At 48.4% G+C, this 20,704-nt stretch overlaps 1 protein-coding gene and 1 long non-coding RNA gene across 2 annotated transcripts in view; one reads left to right on the top strand and one right to left on the bottom strand.

Annotated features, from left to right (window-relative positions):
* The window catches only part of KIAA1522 (KIAA1522 ortholog), a 56,906-nt gene extending 47,547 nt beyond the window's left edge, over positions 1-9,359 (bottom strand). Inside the window, exon 1 of the mRNA XM_038377669.2 lies at positions 8,826-9,359. Within this exon, the coding sequence (XP_038233597.1) occupies positions 8,826-9,111 (286 nt within the window). The 5' untranslated portion in view covers positions 9,112-9,359. The remainder of the gene's footprint in view (positions 1-8,825) is intronic.
* A 68-nt stretch (positions 9,360-9,427) lies between these two features.
* On the top strand, positions 9,428-11,108 carry LOC122458264. The gene is made up of 2 exons (XR_006278221.1): positions 9,428-9,717; positions 10,842-11,108. It is a non-coding gene; the product is annotated as an uncharacterized LOC122458264 (long non-coding RNA).
* Positions 11,109-20,704: the final 9,596 nt, after the last annotated feature.

Below are 20,704 nucleotides of genomic sequence, written 5' to 3'. Positions count from 1 at the left end.
TTAACAGGAAAAAAAAAAAACCCAGAAGGGTTTCCACTCATGTCCTGCAAAGCCCGAGTCCAGGCCCCCAGGTCTTGCTATGACTGATGGCAACACTAGCACCTACAGCAGTGGGTTCCCCCCTGCTCCAGCTGAGGTGTTCAGGTGCTCATCACCTGTAGTAGTAGACACAGAAAACCCAACGGCGTGAACTCCAGTTTGGCAGATAGACACTTTGCTCAGCTCTTCACCTTTCAGTGGTTTCTGTTTCTTTCGGTGCTGGAGTCATAGTCAATGATCATATTGTCTTATGAAATAAAACCGTCCTTATGAAGAGAAACCTGACTCCAGCAAAATAGTTTTATCGGATCTTATGGAACATTATTTGCAAGAGTAATTCTTCCAGTTGTCTCCAGGTGGAATAGCTGTGGCTGGCAGACACACCTCTCTTTGTTTAACAGAGAAGCTTACAGTTTCCAGCTCAGACCAGCCAGTGGATTCCTGTTGTTCAGATTTTCTGAAATGTCGCTCTTTACTCTCTGCAGATTAACATGTTCATTACCAAATACATTGAAGCAATTCTCCTGAATGAGAGACTCAGCCCTGGTCTACCTTCTCATCACCCTGGAGCCAATACCCTTCCAAGGCGGGATCCCCAACCCTGAAGCCGGAGAAGGCAGCTTTGGTGAGTGCACATTCGTAACTACAGTACAGGGTTTAAAAGCAATAGTGTTTAATGTCTTATTTGCCCTGAAGACTTGGGATGCATTCGCGGCCAGTACAGCTACTGGAAAAGTGTTAACATGTCTGGGGATGGAGCAGGAATCCTCCAGGGACATCTCCATGAAGCTCTCCTGGAGGTACTCTGAAAGCCTTTACAGAAGGTTTCTGGGGAGGGCTGCCTTATTTCGTCCTCCACGGTAGGAAACTTCACCACGCCAAGCCAGTAGCAAATAGTCTGGAATCATTACAGCACAAAGCACGGCAGCAAATGGTCCTGGGTTTTGGTCACATTCAAGCAACATTCGGTCTATATCTTTCTGTGTTAGCCTCAGGAGAGTGATATCATTCATGGTCAGTCACCTGGTTGAAATAGGGGATTTTTTTGTAAGAGAACAGTAAAAGGACCCCGTTCATGTTGGGTTGTTTGCGCTTGGCTAAAAGGGATCATCCCAGAGAATAGCCACACGATGGGGGGAGGGGTGAAGGGATCATCCCAGAGAATAGCCATGCAGTGGGATGTGGGGAGGTGTGTGCTCCACATCCACTCGAAAACCGCAGCCCCTCCTTTTAAATGTGAAACCCAACCGGCATTGCTTGCTACGGGAAAGGATAGCACTGCAGTTTGAAACCATTCCCACATGTTATGAAGGCATAAGAAGCCAACCCCACGTACCAAAAGACTTACCATGGCTGCCTGGAAACCGAATTCTGTGGCCCAGCCATTTGTGATGTGTCACCATACTGGCAGGCGCTCAATATAAAAGGCAAAATGCGACCTTGTACCTAAGGCACATGTGCTGTCTGCTGTGAATTCCTAGATTCACTGTGAAAGAGTCTCCCTTTTGTTCTCAGAAATGTATCATCTTAAATTTTACTCTCCCTTTTTATCTCCCCCCAGGTGCAAATGTTTCTATGCTCCCCCTATCTTAACCTCAGGGACAGAGATCACAGATTAGAAGGCAGAAAAAACGCACTTGCAATGACATGTTTTCCGAGCTCATGCAGTCCTCCTGCACTGATAGGGCACAGCTTAATGCATGAAGGCATTCAGTGGCAGAGACCAGGAAAGCATTAAGTGAGCGCGAAGAGCAGAGGTAGGAGGCGATGGTGAGGCTAATGGGGGAGCAAATGGACATGATGAAGCGTCTGTTGCAACTGCAGGAAAGCCAACAAGAGCACAGACCCCCGCTGCATTCATTGTATAACCGCCTGCCCTCCTCCCCAAGTTCCATATCCTCCTCACCCAGACGTCCAAGAATGCTGGGGGCGGGGGAGGCTCCAGGCACCCAGCCACTCCACTCCAGAGGACGGCCCAAGCAACAGAAGGCTGTCATTCAAACTGTTTTGATTTGTAGTGTGGCTACAATAAGAAATGTGTCCTTCCCTCCTCCCGCACCCTACCCCACCCCACCCAGACTACCTTGTCAGTTATCTCACATTTTTTTAAATTAATAAAGAAAGAATGCATGGTTTCAAAACAATAGTTACTTTATTTCCTTTGCCAGCTGTGATAGAAGGGGGTGGTGGTTGGCTTACAGGGAATTAAAATCAACAAAGGGGGCGGGTTTGCAGCAAGGAGAAACATAACTGTGACATAACTGTCACACTGTAGCCTGGCCAGTCATGAAACTGGTTTTCAAAGCCTCTCTGTTGCACAGCGTGCCTAGCTGTACTCTTCTAATCGCCCTGGTGTCTGGCTGCTCTAACTCAGCTGCCAGAGAACTTGCCTCACCTCCCACCACGCCATAAACATCTCCCCCTTATTCTCACAGCTATTATGGGGCACACAGCAAGCAGCAATAACAATGGGAACGTTGGTTGCACTGAAGTCTAACCTAATCAGCAAACAGCGCCAGCGAGCTTCTAAACGTCCAAAGGCACATTCTACCACCATTCTCCACTTGCTCAGCCTATAGTTGAACTGCTCCTTACTACTGTCCAGGCTGCCTGTGTACGGCTTCATGAGCCATGGGAGCAAGGGGTAGGCTGGGTCACCAAGGATAACTATTGGGCATTTCAACATCCCCAACGGAATTTTCTAGTCTGGGAAGCAAGTCCCTTCTTGCAACTGCTCCAACAGCCAGGAGTTCCTAAAGAGGTGAGCGTCTGTACTGTAGAGCGTATGTACTGGTTGGCAAGGTGGTCCGGTGCCAAGATAGCGATATGCGTTCCGTCTATTGCCCCACCACAGTTAGGGAACCCCATTGCAACAAAGCCCTCCAGTATGACCTGCACATTTCCCAGAGTCACTACCCTTGATAGCAAAACGTCAGCGATTGCATTGGCTACTTGGATCACAGCAGTCCCCCCAGTAGACTTGCCCACTCCAAATTGATTCCCGACTGACTGGTAGCAGTCAGGCGTTGCAAACTTCCACAGGGCTATCACCACTTGCTTCTCAACTGTCAGGGCAGCTCTCATCTTGGTATTCCTGCGCTTCAGGGTGGGGGAAAGCAACTCAAAAAGTTCAAGGAAAGTGGCCTTACGCATGTGAAAGTTTCGCAGACACCGTGAATCATCCCATATCTGCAACACTATGCAGTCCCACCAGTCTGTGCTTGTTTGCCGGGCCCAGAATCTGCGTTCCACTGTGTCAACCAGCCCCACTGCCGCCATGATGTCCCAATTGCCACAGCCCGTGCTTTCAGGAACGTCTTGTGTCCATGTCCTCATCACAATCGTCCTCGTGCTGGCGTCTCTTAGCCCAGTTCTGCACATACTCCAGGATAACGCACGAGGTGTTTACAATGCTCACAAAAGCAGTGGCGAGCTGAGTGGGGTCCATGCTTGCCGTGGTATGGTGTCTGCACGGGTAACCCAAGAAAAAAGGCGTGAAACGATTGTCTGCCATTGCTTTCATGGAGGGAGAAAGGGAGGGAGGGAGTGGCAACTGTCGACATGTATGCAAAACCACCCGTGACAATATTTTTGCCCCATCAGGCATTGGGAGCTTAACCCAGAATTCCAACGGGCAGGGGAGACTGCGGGAACTGTGGGATAGCTACCCACAGTGCACCACTCCATAAGTCGATGCTAGCCCGGTATTGAAGACACACTCCGCCAACTTAATGCTCTTAATGGGGATATACACAATCGACTGTATAAAATTGATATCTAAAAATCGACTTTTATAAAATCGACCTAATTTCGTAGTGTAGACATTCCTACATGCTGCCTCTGAGGATATGTCCACATGGCTACAGTGCCTCGCTTATTACAGCAGAACTCTGAACCCTTAGCACTAGGATACAACTGCTGCATCTGCAGAGAACTAGGATGTCTCTATTATATTACAGCAATGGATCTACATTCAGATTCAATTTCACTATCTCAGCTATTATCACAGAGCTGCATCCATGGACTTTTAGTCCTGACATAGTGCTGTTAAAGTGCAGCACCTAGGAACTTCCAGTACTACCCACAACTACATCTTCACTGATCTATGGTAGTCTAGCACCCAGGAATTTCCAGCACAGGGATAACAACATCACTTCTGCTATATCACAACCCTGCACCAAGGATCCTCCAATACAGATATACAATTAGGTTATATTGGCTCACCATGGCAAACAACAAACCAAATCACAAAATTTCCAACAATTGTCTCTCATTAAGTGTATTTAGTATTTTATTTTTAACCACACAGTGAGGAGTCTATGCGCTGCTGGGTCAAATTAATACAAAAAAAAAAATTAGTAATTGAAAATGTTTGGAACATCAACTCCTTCATTCTTAAAACCCTTGAGAAATAATATTGTGAAACCTAGATTAACCCCCCAAAAGATGGGCCAAAATCACTAGGACATCATTCCTCAATGACATTCTATTCAAATGGTCTTCCTAAAATGGTGTGGTGGTGCACATGCACTTTCACAGCAGGGCTAACAGGCTAAGGGGACAACTTAACTACTGGGGTGGATTTGCGATCAGAGTTTTTTTTTAATGCTTTTCTTCTTTCTTGTCCCCAAGTGAAAAACCCCACACAACACCTGGAGAAACTGACTACCCACAGGAAACAGTGAAACTGACTACACCCAAAGTACAGGCAAATGCACAAGGGTTCAGCGGTTAGGACACTACCGTGGCACTTGAGAGTAATTCCTTGCTTCATCATAGATTTCTTGTCACTTAATTTCTCCATGCCTCAGCTCAAAACTGGGGATAACAGCACTGTCCTACCACACAGGGGTGTTGTGAGGATAAACACATCAAAGACTGCGAAAGTCTAAAATGCCACAGTAACGGAGGCCATATAGGTACCTAAAACAGATAGATTAGATGGGATCAACAAACTGAATGAACAGAGAAATATCATTGTTTCGTCTCATTTCCCGTGATCTCAGGTGTTAATTTGTAAAAACAATAGGTAAATTATTTTCAGACAGAAGCGTGTTGATGGAGTCCTTTTAACAAGATTGTATCCTCCTAATACTGTAGTAACCCTAACAGGTTAACTAGACTCACTGTACCCTTCCATACTCCAGGGTGCCAACAGAGATTACAGTGATAGGATTTATTTCTTTTAATAAACAGAAGAGAGGAAGTTGGCCAAGCAGCTGTATGGAAGATTTTGCTGTTTAAAAGTAACAGTAGAGGTAATAGTACTTTGTAGGGACAGGGAGGGGCTCCCACAGCACAAGGCCTCAGCTGGTAAAGCAATAAAACAGCAGCAAATAGGGGAAGAAGGTACCTCAAGCCAGGGAACTGCAAGTTTCAAACCAGCAGAAGGAAATATCTTTCCATGAGCAGAGTTAGCTTGTGAGTTCCTCGCAACAAGGTATAATTGCAGTCAAGAGCTTAGCAGGATTCTTTCTTCTTTTTTTGTTGTTATTAAAGTGTGGACATTTTTATGGATAATTAGAAGATCCAGGAATACAAAAGAGAGGATTTTTAAAAAACTTTTGGAAGAGATCTAATACCCTCCTGTTTCAAGGCACAAGGGGGAAGGAAGACTGTTTTCCCATGGGTAGGTGATCCCAGAACTGTCTATTGCAGGATTAATTTCACCTTTCTCTGATGCAGCTCAGCTGGTACTGGTCAGTCAGAGACAGAATTTTTGATGAGATGGATCACCAAGTTCTCCAGTATGGGACTTCCTACATTTTTACATTTCCATTATTTCAGTGCTCAGCCACCCAGCCTTAGTTTACACCCAAATCATGAACAAAGACCAAAGCTCAGGGGAAGTGGATTCTGACCCACCCATGACCCATGCCTTCCTTGACTTCACTGGAATGAAGACCCTGTACCCTCCTGCCGTTTTCTAACGTATGTCTGCACCCCCTCCCCAGGAGAGGAGGGCTCTTATCGCAGCGTGGACACAAGGAAATGTTTCCACATGCATCCCAACCACCCCTTCCATAACCAAATCTAAGTCTTCAGAATGGGCAAGGGAGTGCAATGCAAAGGTGAAGAGATTCACAACCCTGGGTTGCATCTCTGCTGGAGAACACGGTATTTCACAGGATTCCATGCTGGTTTTTGGAAGGGCCTGAAGTACCTCCCAAAACCAGAGAAGTATAAAAAGATCAGCAGACTCCACCAGCAACCTGTACAATCAGAGCCCTGGAGGCCAACCCAGACCTGCCTAACTCCAGACTGTTCCTCCAACAGTCCTGGCCCGTCGCCTCCTGCTTGATAACTGGAAAATTCACAGGCTCAGGCAAAATGTATTACTGATAGGTCCGCCCCATCATCAGCTCAAGGTAGACCTAGCCTCCATCCCAGTCAGTATTTCAGGCATGGCAGCTGAGTGTTACCTGACTCCAGTGAACAGCACTGCACCCAGTGTACATAAGAAACTAATCAATAACTTAGCACTTTAATAGCGGTCACTCTTTTCATCTTCAAAGTGCTGCCCAAACATTAACTGAAGAATCCGCACAGCCCCTCAGTAACCTAAGGAAGTGTTTCCCCCCTCATTTTACAGAGGACGACGACATTGAAACACAGACTGTAACTTGCCCAAGGTCACATAACAAGTCAATAATGGAACCGCTCTTCCTAGCTTGCAGCCCAGTGCTTAGTTCCCTGGTCCATGCTGCTCTCATGGCCACATCATTAGAATGCAAATGGGAAAGCAGCTGGGATAGGAAGGGTTAAACAGGGTGTGGTCCCTTCATGTTTTACATTTTGGAAGCGAGCATGTTATTAGAACAGACAGAGTGATTTAATCAGGCATGCAAACTGCAATAATTTCATATGCATGTTGTTTCTACCAATCCACACCTCTCTCCCCGTCACACCAAGAAATGGCTGTACGATGGAAACATGGCAAGGAACTCTAAGCACGGTGTACATGCTCCATGGCACACACATACACATACACGGCCTGCAGCCTCCCACGCAAAAGGGAGATGGTTTCATACTCTCAGCAAAGCAGAGTAAGGCATGTAGCTAGTTTACGGGTCTCAGGAAGTGGGGCATTTAAAGCAGTTTGAGTGGGCATGGAGCAGATATCCAATTTACACTTGTCAAAGGGCTGGCCAGAGATGCTGGAAGCATAATGCTGGAATCCTAGCTGGCATTCACAACACACGGTCAGTGTCCATAAGAGAGGTACATGTCTAGCAGAATGAGAGCCAGGGTCTCTTGTGTTCTGATCCCAACTCTGCCAGAGACTGGTTGTATAGGCCCTGTTTTGAAGATTAGGTATGGAATTGATGCCGGTATTGGTGGGGCACCGCAGTGAGGAATATCACACTGGGTGGACCTATTATATTCAGGTTCTTATGCTATACCCATCACCGTGGTATCTGAGCACATAGCATCACGGGAAAGCTGCAGCCAGACATGTCTGACAGGATGTGCTGGTATCATCTTATGAGACTTAGGTGAAAACTCAGCCACCTTTCAAAGATCTCTTTGAAAGAGCAACTTGCATTTCCATGGCTGTTCCCCTCTTATCACAGCTCTCAGTGTTCTCTTGAAAGAAATAAAAGACAGACCAGTAAAAGAACAACTGAGTATTGATAAAAACAGCAACTCCCCACATTATGGATACCTGCAAATTAAACTAACTAATGCCCAGTGAGGGAGCCAGGACGTAATACTGGACAACGAATCATGGTGTGGGGCACTCCTCTGGATGGATTACCACAGGAATCTGTATCCCCTTTTCCAAAACACCAGGCAGAGGAGACTTCATTTTGATGTACTAACAGGTGAGCGGAGACACTAGCATACATAGGGTCTCTAACACCACATCCCAGCACTGGCAGAAGACCTCCAGGTGACAAGGGACAACACTTCAAGCAGTACTTCGCTCTTACAACTTGTATACCGGGCCATATGCAAAGGGAGAAAGGCCATGTTAAGAAGAACAGCACCTCCAACAACACAGCATTACCGAGCAGCGAGGGCTGGAAGAGGGTGGATAATCCTGGCATGAAGGGCTGAGCTCCTCGTAGCATGGCACTACATAATATCACACACAGGAGCAGTGGAGGGCATGAGCATAGCCCCGGTTTAGTAGCTGTGCCCTCTCTGAGGGATCGTATCCTGCCCTGTCGAAGGATGGGAGTTATCGATCTAAAGGCCTTTGCCATTTTCAGCTATGATCTTACATCCAGGCTTTGAAGGCCTGCCTCCAGGAGCAGAGCAGCCCCTATTGCCACCCTGAAGTAGTGGGGAGGAATTACATCCAGGTTACCAAGGCCAGCACCTTGGCCTGGCTGGTGATGTTGGCAGTAGGCCGCCAGCAAGAGGCCACTCCTGGAGCAGCACAGCTCCTGTGAACACTGTGCTGAGGAAGAGAAGGAATCTGGATTTGCTCCAGGTTTCCTCCAGTCTCTGTGACCTTCTGACTCAGCAGAGAGAGAACATACCCAGTGAACCGGCAACATCCCTTAGGGGAGGAATGAGATTACACAGGGTGCCCGGCATTCCCGATTACAGGGAACTGGAACAGGCCTGCTGCAATAGCCATAACACGAGCGAGGGCAACCAGCAGCTAGTCCCCTCGCAGGGCTCCTCAAAGCGGGGCGAAGGGGGCTGGCCACACACCAGCGCAGGGGGGAGAGGGGAAAGTCTCGATGGGTGAAGGGGAAGGAGGAGAGACCCAGCCAGCAAACAGCCCCTGGCCCACGCAACCCCCTCCCCTCCGGGGGCAGACCCTGCCCTACCTTTGCCCTTCTTGGCTTGCTCCTCCTGCTTCTTTCCCTTAGAGGGCGCCTCCCCCTCCGCTGGGGGCGCCCCATGGTGGGCGCTGGAGCCGCTGCTGCTCTTCTTCTTCTTCCTCTTGCCCCGAAGCCAGCTGAAAGCCCAGCGCAGGCTGGAGGAGCCGGACTTGGGCTTCTTCTTCTTTGGGGCCCCCTGCGCGGACGGCACGTCCCCTTTTTCCTGCCCGCCAGCGGGGAGCCAGGTGTCCGCAGCCGCCGCAGGTGCCTCCTGCGAGCGCCTCCCGGACATCTCCGGGCAGGGGAGGATGGGTCGGAGAAAGCCCCGCTTCACCGGGAGAGCTCGCCTTGGCTACGCTCCGCCCGGGGGAGCCACCGACCGACGCGAGCTCCCCATCCGGGGTGGGGGGGGGAGAGCGCCTCCCTCCCAGTCTCCAGTGCCCCACGCCGGAGCCCCCTCTCCCGTGCGCCCCAGCTCCCTCCTCTGGATGCCTGGCAGCCGGGCTCCCGCCTCTCCCCTGCGCCCAGAGCTCCGGGCCCCCCCCCACCTGCCCCAGGACTCCCCCCGCGCCTTGAGCTCCCCACGTCCCCCCTTCCCCGGCCCCCCCGGGACTGTTCTCCTGCTCCGGGTCCGCGCTGCGCCCGGCTGCGCCAGGCGCCAAGGAAGCAGCCGGGGAAAGTTTCTCCCGGACGGGCGGGCGTGTGTGGGGCGGGCGGGGCCTGCCGAGCGCGCTGGGGTGTGGAGAGGCTCTGCCCCCGGCCCCTCACTCCGCCTCCCCGGCCCGGGGCTCCGCGGAAGCTCCGCAGTGTGCGCTCCCCACCCGCGCAGGGCGCACCGGAGAGGGGCCCGGGCTGAACGGCCCATCCCGGCCCGCTGCCAGGGGGAGCGCGGCGGCAGGTAGAAGCCGGCGGCGGTCTGGGGCGAATAGGTTGGTGGGACCGGCGGGGGGGTGGGCCGCGGGGAGGGAGAGGGGCTGCGCCCAAGGGTAGGGGGTGTGGGGCTCGGAAGCTGAGCTGCCCCTGAGGAAGGGGAGGTGCGTGGGCCAGAAGAGGGCTGTATTGTGGGGGACCGCAGGGGGCAGGTTAAGATGTGTGTGTGGGGGGGTGTCTTAATCTCCTTCTCCAGGCTGGGGAGGGGCACCGTGCTTCCGGGCCGACCACCCCCTGCTCTGCGGAGGCTCCGAGCCCGGGAGCAGGCTGGGGAGAGAAAGGCCCCATTGTGACTGAGTCTGATTAGAGGGGAGCGGAGGGGCAAGGATTACACCAGCAGGATGCAGTGCCTGTCTCTGGGCAGGATGTAATCCCCACCTCCCCCTCCCAACCCGGGTTTCTCCCTTCCCCTCTGCCTCCCCCACGCGCTTGCCCTGGTGTGTGTTTGGAGGAGGGGGTGTCTGTATTGAGATGGGTCTGTTTGATTACGGGTCATCTTTAAACGTAATAATCACCACATTTTATGGACCTTTCCCCTTTGCATTACATTAAAATTGGCTCCAGCCCCATCCCATGGGAGCCCGGGGGCATTTCCAGCATCCCTTGTAAAAACCTCATCTCCCATTCTAGCCATGGTGGGTTTGGTCAGTTTTTTAAATCTAAAACCCCAGCAATTATAGCATTACAATGGAAGTGAGCGTGGAGCCTATTGGTTAGAGCTTGGCACTATGAGTTCACATCTGGAGGACCGGGAGTTAGGGTTCCTGGGTTCTACTACTAAGGTCTTGGACAGGAGTATAGTTTAATGGTTAAAGGAAGAGATTGGGAGTTCCATCTGTCTAAGCTGCTGCCAATCAGCAGGATATCGGAGCACCTCCTGAATTCTTGATCATGGGCAAGTCTGTACCTCAGTTTCACTATCTGAAAAATGGTAAGTAAAAACATTTTAAGCATCATAACTCACCTTGCAGGGCGGTACAGGATCTTCAGAAGAGGTGCAAGTTATATACAATAACATAAAGTCAGTGCAAGGGAATTAGGAGGGAAAGATTTCTTCCAATTTCATGACTGGTCTTTCCCCTTTTATTGCAGGCAGCCTGATTCCACACTGGTGCTTTGAACTGAAGTCCTGAAACTTGAGGTATCCTGGAAGCAAAGAACAGTCTTATTGTTTCATGAATGATGACAAAGCTAATAAAGGGGGCACTTCCTGAGCATCATTGGGGAACTAACAGCCTGGATGTGACCAGGGTCATTAACCCTCTGTTGGTCATTTATTCCTAGTAAATGCCTTGTGTCAAGCTGCTGGTTGTTGCTTATAAGTCTCAATTGGAAAATAAAAAGATATTGGGTCTTTAATTGTTTGATGCAGTTTTATTAGTCTCTAATTATAAAATAAGTAAATGTAAGATACACTGTGAGAAGAAAAGTTCTGCCTCTCAGGTGCAAAAAGCCCACACCTAGCAGAGCAGAGTTTACTTAAATTGTTTCAGAGTAGCAGTCGTGTTAGTCTGTATTCGCAAAAAGAAAAGGAGTACTTGTGGCACCTTAGAGACTAACAAATTTATTAGAGCATAAGCTTTCGTGAGAAGTGAGCTGTAGCTCACGAAAGCTTATGCTCTAATAAATTTGTTAGTCTCTAAGGTGCCACAAGTACTCCTTTTCTTTTTAATTAAATTGTGTATGTCTGTCAGTATTATAAGTGGGTGGATACAAAGCTGGTGGTCAGATACTGTGGTGATGAGAGCCCTATAAAAATCAACTAGAGATAGTGTTTAATCCCAGACATATTTAAAACTCCCATGCATCCATCTATGCATGAGAGAAACAAACATTCCCAGACAGACACAAAACATTTAGGGGAAGGGGAATGTCAAAGCAGGCTGCCAAAATAGCTGCAGTATGAGTGTTGTGTATGCAAGCCAGGAGGATTGCTTGATTCATCCTCTGCTCTCAAGATTCCATTCATCTCCTAATGATGCATTCTAAAGCCACTGAAGGAGCTGTTATGCATCTTGTCAGAGCTATTAGTTGGCAGATCTTTGACATGATGCATTGTAATGGCTAGCCATACATCCTGTCAGCCTGCAGCTTGCAATATTATTGTGGTAAAACAAAGAGGTGGGCTACAAATCTTGCAAGAAAGCAGAAGCTAATTTTCTGTTACAATGCTATGTGACGAACAAGTTACCCATGTTTACGTTATTGTGCAGATGTATTTTCTAACTGTGTAGGCTGCCTGATCCCTCTTTAAAATGCAACCTTTCTTAGAGGCTCAAAATGGTCTGCGCAAATACTGATGACTTTTGCCAACTTGTAGAAATGGCTAGAAGGATTTTAAACCTCACCCTCTGGAAACTAGCCTGTTTCTGATGGGCTTCCCAGTATGCGTTTGTATAACCCTGCAAATCAGCAGATATTCACAGACCATTTTTGCAGATTGCGGATTGGATGGGGATAGAAATTTTGTATCTACATATCTGTTTATTGTATTTACTTCATTCACAGGGTCAGTTCTTAAGGTGTGTATTCTGTGATATCTACAATGGTGAGTGTCTTATTGCTGCTTAACAAAAAGGCTTCTGGACTGAAAATGTGGATACTGACTGCGTATCCTGGATTTCCCCATGAGCAGGGCTCCGATTCCCCAAACTTCAATTTTCTTCCATCCACACTGTCCCTCCTCTTAAACTTCTTCACATCTTTATTTAGATCTAAACTATGACTGAAGTAAACTATATTTTCTGATTGCTCCTAGTTTTGGCTCTTTCCTGGGCTTGCCTGTTTACTCCATGGCATGTTTAATGGCTATGGTGTCTTTACCCTCAGCCTTCAATAAGGTCTTAGGTAAAATACTGCACCTATCCCCTTTCATCTCTCCTCCCCTTACACCAAAAAGTCTGTAACCTAGTTACTGACCCCTGCAACAGGTGCAATTCGTTCCACCTTAACTACTGTAGTATGAGTGGCAACCTTGACATAGTCATCACTATACCCACAGGACTGCACCATGGCTCCACAATGATGGATTTCCTGGCCAACCTGGCCCCTTCAACAGCAGCCCAGCCCAGCCCAAAGGAAACTATGATTATATGTGAAATTCACATCTGAGAGAAGCAGCTGTGAGGGACTCTACCTGCAAAGCTTTTGCTGTGTGCCCATGGGAACAAGCCCATCCAACCCCACCTTGCACAGATCTGGGGTGTAAAAGCAGAACAAATGGGTTGTTTGTCATGAAAAGTGCATGTGACCAATTTAAAAATAACTGAACTTTGCAGGGGAAAAGCTAATCCCTAATTAGGGCTTTTTTTTTTCTTTGCTTTTTTTTTTTTTATACTTTCTGCTGCTGGCTCAAACTGCTAATGACTCATGAGCCTTCTAAAAAGTGATTGTATATTTCACATCTTTCCCCTCCTCAAGTGGCAACTGAACCTATCTGAAAATATCTTTGCACTCAGTTATGGGGTGTTGTCCAAATAATTATGAAGAGAGAAGCAAGAGAATAACAATTAGCCTGCAGGGAAATCTATCCCATTAGATGGGCTAGGGAGGCACATGAGGGATGAAAACACCCTTTCTCGGATGATTTCTAGAGGGTGACAAAAATGCCCATGTGGTAACTACAGCCCTTACTTCAGTCTTCTTTTATAGCTATGGCCCGAATCTCACATTATAATAATTGTACCCAGCCCTCTGATTAGTGCTGTTCATTGCTGTACAAAAGACCCAAGTGCTGTAAAGGTGCATTCACTTTGTTTAGGCATTTCCACAAGGGTCAGCTTGGCTCTCCCCCAAGCTAGTCTATTGTTAATGTCCTACTCAACATTCTCCTTTTATAGTCATGGCACTGGTTAGGGGAGTGAACTATAGGTACTGCTGACCTGTTTCTACTGCTGGAGTAGTCAGCACAACACTACAAGAGGACCCCCCCCCGCCCCCATGCCCTCTGGGGACTGCAGTTCTTCCCCAAAAGCCCTGCCTTGCAGAGTCCCATGAGGGTTATCCTGCCTAGTCATTTGCATTATTACAAGCAGCAGCTGGAGAGGTGGTGTGATGCTGTGGGTTCCACTGCCAGCAATGCACTCATGATACCCAGCTGTGTAATTCATTTTCTCCAGATGCAGCCAAGATCATTGCAAGGGTGTCAGAGTGCCTAGAGGAGATCAGTGTCTGGATAAAAAGCAGCGGGCTCAAATTCAACCCAAGCAAGACCCAAGTGATGCCGGTTGGGAGAGGAAAATGTTTCCTGGCACAAGTCAGGACACTGGTGTCCCCTCCCGCTAAAGGCATCTGCCCCCTATTTATTACAGCAGTGCAAAGCCTTGAAGTCCTGATGGACTCATCACTAACCCTGGTTGACCAGGTAGTGACAATGTCAAGGAACATCTTCCAGCAGCAGCTTGCTAGGGGACATTGCCCTTCTTCTCAGAGGAGGATCTGGACCCCCAATGATCCATGCATTTATTACCCTGACTGGATTTCTGTAACTTACTCTATCTGGGGCTGAAAGTGGAAGCAATGCAGAGGCTCCAGTTTGTGCAGAATACAGCAGCCTGACCGCTCAGTGAGATCAGCCACTGACAGCAGATCACCCCTGTGCACCAATCCCCCCTACTGGCTCCCAATCAATTTCTGCTGACAGTTCAAGGCGATGGGTCTGATTTACAAAATTGTCAGTGGGTCAGAACCCAGCTACATCAATGACCAAATCTCCATCCAAGACCAGAGTACTTCGTCTGGGATAAAGCAGCTGACAAAACCCAGGACAAGGCGTGTGAGGGAAAAAGCTAAAGCATTCTCGTTCCTGGGGCTTAACCATGGATTGAGCTATCGGAGGACATTAGAACACATTGCAGGATCCTCCTTTGTGACAGAGGTTTCTCACAACAACAGGAAGTTTTCTTTCTTATTAAAACTCCAGACACACCCAAGCCAACTGTCCTTAAACTTGGGACAGGCAAAGAGCAGAATCCTCTGAAGTTTACTAGAGTCTTTGCAGTGCAAATCCAAAAGACCTATGCAGCATTTAAGAAGCTACAGTGATTGGGGAGGGGGGGCAATAGAAAACTGTAAGATAGATGAAGTTCAGATGCTTTTTGCTGGGTTTTGTTTCCTCGTTGCCTCTAACGCTCCTTTCCCCCATTATTTTACCTATTTTAGGTACTACTATGGCCCTCATTATCCCAGTGTCTGAGCCCCTTGCAATCTTTAATGCATTTATCTTTACAAAACCCACAGTATTATTATCCCCATTTTACAGATGAGGAACCAAGGCACAGAGAGACTGAGCGACCTGTCCAAGGTTATATAGAGTAAGGTCGAATAAACACTGAAGCTGGGACTCAACTCCCAAGCTAGATCCCCAACAACTGGATCCTATTTCCTTTCCTATCACAGAACCAGTGCCCCAAAATTAACGCTGATCTTGCCTGCCAATCACTAATCTCATGGCCCCAGAGATTAAGGTTGAGAGGAGATATTTGCTGAGTCAGAATTTCCATGAAACATTTGGACAAAGAGAGGTTTCATTTCTGGCTTGAACTTTGAGCCTTATGGTCAATTTTTAAACAGAGAACATTGCTCTCTGACGTGCTGGCTGATCTGAGATGTTACGTCAGGAATAAGAGACAGATCTGGTCGTTGCAGAAATTTGAATGTTCCTGTTATTTCTGCCCTCTGGTAAGGATCATCTTTAAATCAGGTAGAGCTTTGCTAGTGAAGAGGCAAAAATGAAACAGCAGTGACAGGAATGGGAACAAATGGGGCAGAATTTTAATGTCTTCTTTCTGTGCACGTGCAGCTGAATTTCATACTGGCCTGACAGCTCTGGAGCCTCAAGGGGTGAGATTTTTGAAGGTATTTAGGCATCTAAAGGTGCAGGTGGGAATCTGTTGGGATTTTAAAATGCACCTCGGTGTCTAACTCCCATTAGTTTGCCCAACCTGCTCAGGTGCTTTTGTAATTCTCAGTAGCTGCCTATCCCCTTCTTCAGACTCTTAGGTACCTTTAAAAATTTGGCCCAAGGCCTCTATCAACAGAACACCTAGAGCACACAGAGAGATTGTGCAGGCTCCCTTCACTTCCCAAACATAATTCAATCAGTGTACTTAGCCTGTGGGGCTTATTCAGTCCTGCCCCTGGTCTCACTGCTGAGACTCCCAATGGGGGGAGCCAACTGCAGTGGAACAGTTCCCCCTCTCCTCCCAAATTTCCCTGATTAATGCAAAAATACAAGGTTAAACCAGTGTCCAGGGTGGGGTGTGTGCCCTTGAGCCTCAGGACCAGCTGAGCTGTGCTTGGCCAGGATGGGAGTGCAAAAGTGACTATGTCACCTTTATACCCTTTCTCTGATGCTGGGGCCAGTTCATCCCCCAGTATGAGTTAGAGCAGCCTCAGGGCAGCTCTAACTTATGTCAGCTGGTAATTGCCCCCCATGGGCTGTTAGATCATATGAGGATCACCAGAGAGCAGCAGTGCTCTGACCACTTCCCTCACTGTCCCCTGTCCCCACATTAGCCAGGCAGCTATGGATTTCTCCAGAGTGGCAAAAAGAGGCCATAGCATGACCCAGATCTGGCCTTGTAGTCCCTCTCCTCCATCAGTCTAGATGTTCCCCCTTTAAATATGTGCTTTTAGAACAGCCCACCCTCAAATGAATCCCATTCAGATGCTGAACTCCCTGTGCCTCTGGTTTCCTCCCTCATGTGGACACCAGAGAGGTCATCCTCCCTGGGCCAGCTGTCTCTCCTCTGTTGATCTCAGCCACATTAAGATTCAGTAACACGTTCTTTGTAACCTGCACTGAGGCTGCACTACAAGGTTCAGATCAGAAGGCACACTTATTCTTGCCCTCTGACCTGGACAGTCCTGCCTAACTAATCTCAGCTTTTCGTCTCCTAGGTCACAGCAAACACCTCGCAGCTGTAACTCACGGAGTCCCAGGAGTTGGAAAGAATCCACCCCAAGGTTCCTGTTAATTTTTACCTGTATTTCTCTCCTCACCCAGCTGTGTGTGGAAAGTGTATCTTGATCTGTGTCCTGCCCAGACAGGCGCTAGCTCTGGGCTCCCTAACAGCTGGGTGTGCCGGCTGGAACAAAAATGATATGGCAACTTCCAGGGCCTGAGAGTGTTTCTGACACTTCTGTGCTTGTTTTGAGAACAAACTTTTTGCCGAAGGGAACCTGGCAGTGATGGGAGTGGTCCAGTCTGTGCATCTGCTCTAACACAGTTGCCCCAAGAGATGGAAAAACCTAGCTAAGAGCCTTTTACACAAGCACTCAGGCACCACAGTGTCTATGTTAGCTGAGCTCAGACTATCCATGAATCATTCAATTGTTTGGGAGCGGAAATGTCTAACGGTTAGAGCAAGGGGGCCTGGGTGTCAGATCCCTGGATTCTCTTCTCAATTCTGTCCCTGAGTTGGACAAGCCACTTACTTGCTCTGTGCCTCAGTTTACCCATTTGTTAAATGGAAACGATACTACTTCACAGGAGCATGGAGGTTAAATAATTAATGCTAATTAATTAATCGGTATAATTTATTGGGGCCTAAAACTCCATTTTCAGTCAGTCACAGATTATTTATTAAGTGTACTGCATTAATGCCTCGGAACCCCACTCATAGACCAGAACCTCATTGTGCTAGGTGCGGTACAGACACAAAACAAAAAGACGGACCCTCTCCCAAAGAACTGACAATCAAGCTAGGGGTAGTCAAGAGGTAGGCGGGGAGCCAAATCTAGACCGCCAGATGCTTTTGAACAGACCGCAAAATCTTTTTACTTACTTATTATCATCTTTATTGTTATTATTTTTGTATTATTTTCTTTGGCGTCTGGAACTTGACTATACCTTGACCAAGAAACTTGGACCCTGACAAAAAAAGAATTGCTTACCTTTACGCCTGAGTAAGCAATCACAGATGTGTCAGCTTAGTTCTTCAGAACCACTGTCACTTGGGACAAGCTTTACACACTGGTGATGATTCTCCATGCTGCAAGGCATAGCGACACTGACAAACGGGGGCAGGAATGGAATACTCCCAGCGAAAGGGACTCCACATTGCTGTAGGGCCAAACTAGTATCGGGGTTGGGGAGTGGGGACAGGGAAGGGGAATGCTTAGACCACTGCTGCTCTCTGGTGAGCTCCATCTGATCTAGCAGCCTTTTGTGAGTCATTACCAGCTAAATTGGAGCTGCCCGCAGGCCATTCTAACTTCTGATCTGAATGGGTTTTTCCCAAGTATTCCAAAATCATGAGTCAGGCCCCCACCAAAATCATGTAATTAACTTCAAATTCAGGAGGGTTTTTTGAAGGAGGTAAATAATACATTCTTTTCCTTTTGCCTTCTGGTGTTGGAGCCTTTAAGCTGAACTTGGGGTCACATTTTCAAGATTTTCTCTGCAAACTACAGGGACTAGAAACTTACTGTTTATTTTTTAAATGGAGGCTGAGACTCATGTACTCACCTCACTCCAATAGCAGGGGCCTTAAGGCAAACATCAAATAGCGTGAGATTAATGGTGGTAACACTGCCACCAGCACGGAACATCTGGAGCAGCTGTTTGCTAGCCCAACTCCCACCGGCAGGAGTGTCAGGAAGGGTCGGGGTAAGCGAAGCACACTGGACTACAGCTATTCTCAACTTCCCAAGGTCCATAAGACCCTAAATACAGAGGAAGCTGCATGGTTCCCAAGTGGCTCCACAACACAGGGAATGTAAAAGAGAGTTAAAGCCCCCGTTCGCCTCACCCCCCCACACTTTCTATTCCTGTGCTCAGCTCAGGGACAGACTAACGAAGAATCGTGGCCTTTCGTTCTTGTTTCAGGAATTTTGTACGTGGTCTATTCAGGACATAAGCCCCTTGTGGCAGGGACGTTGTCTTTCATTGGGTTCTGTACAGCACCAGGCACACTAGCCAAGATCCCTAAGTAAGATTCGTGATGTGACGGAGAGACTGCCGAGACTCATCAAGCCCTCGGATCGCTACCCCTTCCTGCTTCTCCACGTGGGCACCAATGATACTGCCAAGAATGACCTTGAGCGGATCACTGCGGACTACGTGGCTCTGGGAAGAAGGATAAAGGAGTTGGAGGCGCAAGTGGTGTTCTCGTCCATCCTCCCCGTGGAAGGAAAAGGCCTGGGTAGGGACCGTCGAATCGTGGAGGTCAACGAATGGCTACGCAGGTGGTGTCGGAGAGAAGGCTTTGGATTCTTTGACCATGGGATGGTGTTCCATGAAGGAGGAGTGCTGGGCAGAGACGGGCTCCATCTTACGAAGAGAGGGAAGAACATCTTTGCCAGCAGGCTGGCTAACCTAGTGAGGAGGGCTTTAAACTAGGTTCACCGGGGGAAGGAGACCAAAGCCCTGAGGTAAGTGGGAAAGCGGGATACCGGGAGGAAGCACAGGCAGGAATGTCTGTGAGGGGAGGGCTCCTGCCTCATACTGGGAATGAGGGGCGATCAACAGGTTATCTCAAGTGCTTATATACAAATGCACAAAGCCTTGGAAACAAGCAGGGAGAACTGGAGGTCCTGGTGATGTCAAGGAATTATGACGTGATTGGAATAACAGAGACTTGGTGGGATAACTCACATGACTGGAGTACAGTCATGGATGGTTATAAACTGTTCAGGAAGGACAGGCAGGGCAGAAAAGGTGGGGGAGTAGCACTGTATGTAAGGGAGCAGTATGACTGCTCAGAGCTCCGGTACGAAACTGTGGAAAAACCTGAGTGTCTCTGGATTAAGTTTAGAAGTGTGTGCAACAAGAGTGATGTCATGGTGGGAGTCTGCTATAGACCACCGGACCAGGGGGATGAGGTGGATGAGGCTTTCTTCCGGCAACTCACGGAAGCTACTAGATCGCATGCCCTGATTCTCATGGGTGACTTTAATTTTCCTGATATCTGCTGGGAGAGCAATACAGCGGTGCATAGACAATCCAGGAAGTTTTTGGAAAGCGTAGGGGACAATTTCCTGGTGCAAGTGCTAGGGGAGCCAACTAGGGGGAGCGCTTTTCTTGACCTGCTGCTCACAAACCGGGTAGAATTAGTGGGGGAAGCAAAAGTGGATGGGAATCTCGGAGGCAGTGACCATGAGTTGGTTGAGTTCAGGATCCTGACGCAGGGAAGAAAGGTAAGCAGCAGGATACGGACCCTGGACTTCAGGAAAGCAGACTTTGACTCCCTCAGGGAACAGATGGCCAGGATCCCCTGGGGGACTAACATGAAAGGGAAGGGAGTCCAGGAGAGCTGGCTGTATTTCAAGGAATCCCTGTTGAGGTTACAGGGACAAACCATCCCGATGAGTCGAAAGAATAGTAAATATGGCAGGCGACCAGCTTGGCTTAATGGTGAAATCTTAGCGGATCTTAAACATAAAAAAGAAGCTTACAAGAAGTGGAAGGTTGGACATATGACCAGGGAAGAGTATAAAAATATTGCTCGGGCATGTAGGAAAGATATCAGGAGGGCCAAATCGCACCTGGAGCTGCAGCTAGCAAGAGATATCAAGAGTAACAAGAAGGGTTTCTTCAGGTATGTTGGCAACAAGAAGAAAGCCAAGGAAAGTGTGGGCCCCTTACTGAATGAGGGAGGCAAGCTAGTGACAGAGGATGTGGAAAAAGCTAATGTACTCAATGCTTTTTTTGCCTCTGTTTTCACTAACAAGGTCAGCTCCCAGACTGCTGTGCTGGGCATCACAAAACGGGGAAGAGATGGCCAGCCCTCTGTAGAGATAGAGGTGGTTAGGGACTATTTAGAAAAGCTGGACGTGCACAAGTCCATGGGGCCAGACGAATTGCATCCGAGAGTGCTGAGGGAACTGGCGGCTGTGATTGCAGAGCCCTTGGCCATTATCTTTGAAAACTCGTGGCGAACGGGGGAAGTCCCGGATGACTGGAAAAAGGCTAATGTAGTGCCCATCTTTAAAAAAGGGAAGAAGGAGGATCC

Source organism: Dermochelys coriacea, chromosome 19, assembly GCF_009764565.3.
Source record: "Dermochelys coriacea isolate rDerCor1 chromosome 19, rDerCor1.pri.v4, whole genome shotgun sequence".
NCBI classification, from domain to species: Eukaryota; Metazoa; Chordata; order Testudines; family Dermochelyidae; genus Dermochelys; species Dermochelys coriacea.
This window is presented reverse-complemented; position numbering and strand designations above follow the sequence as displayed.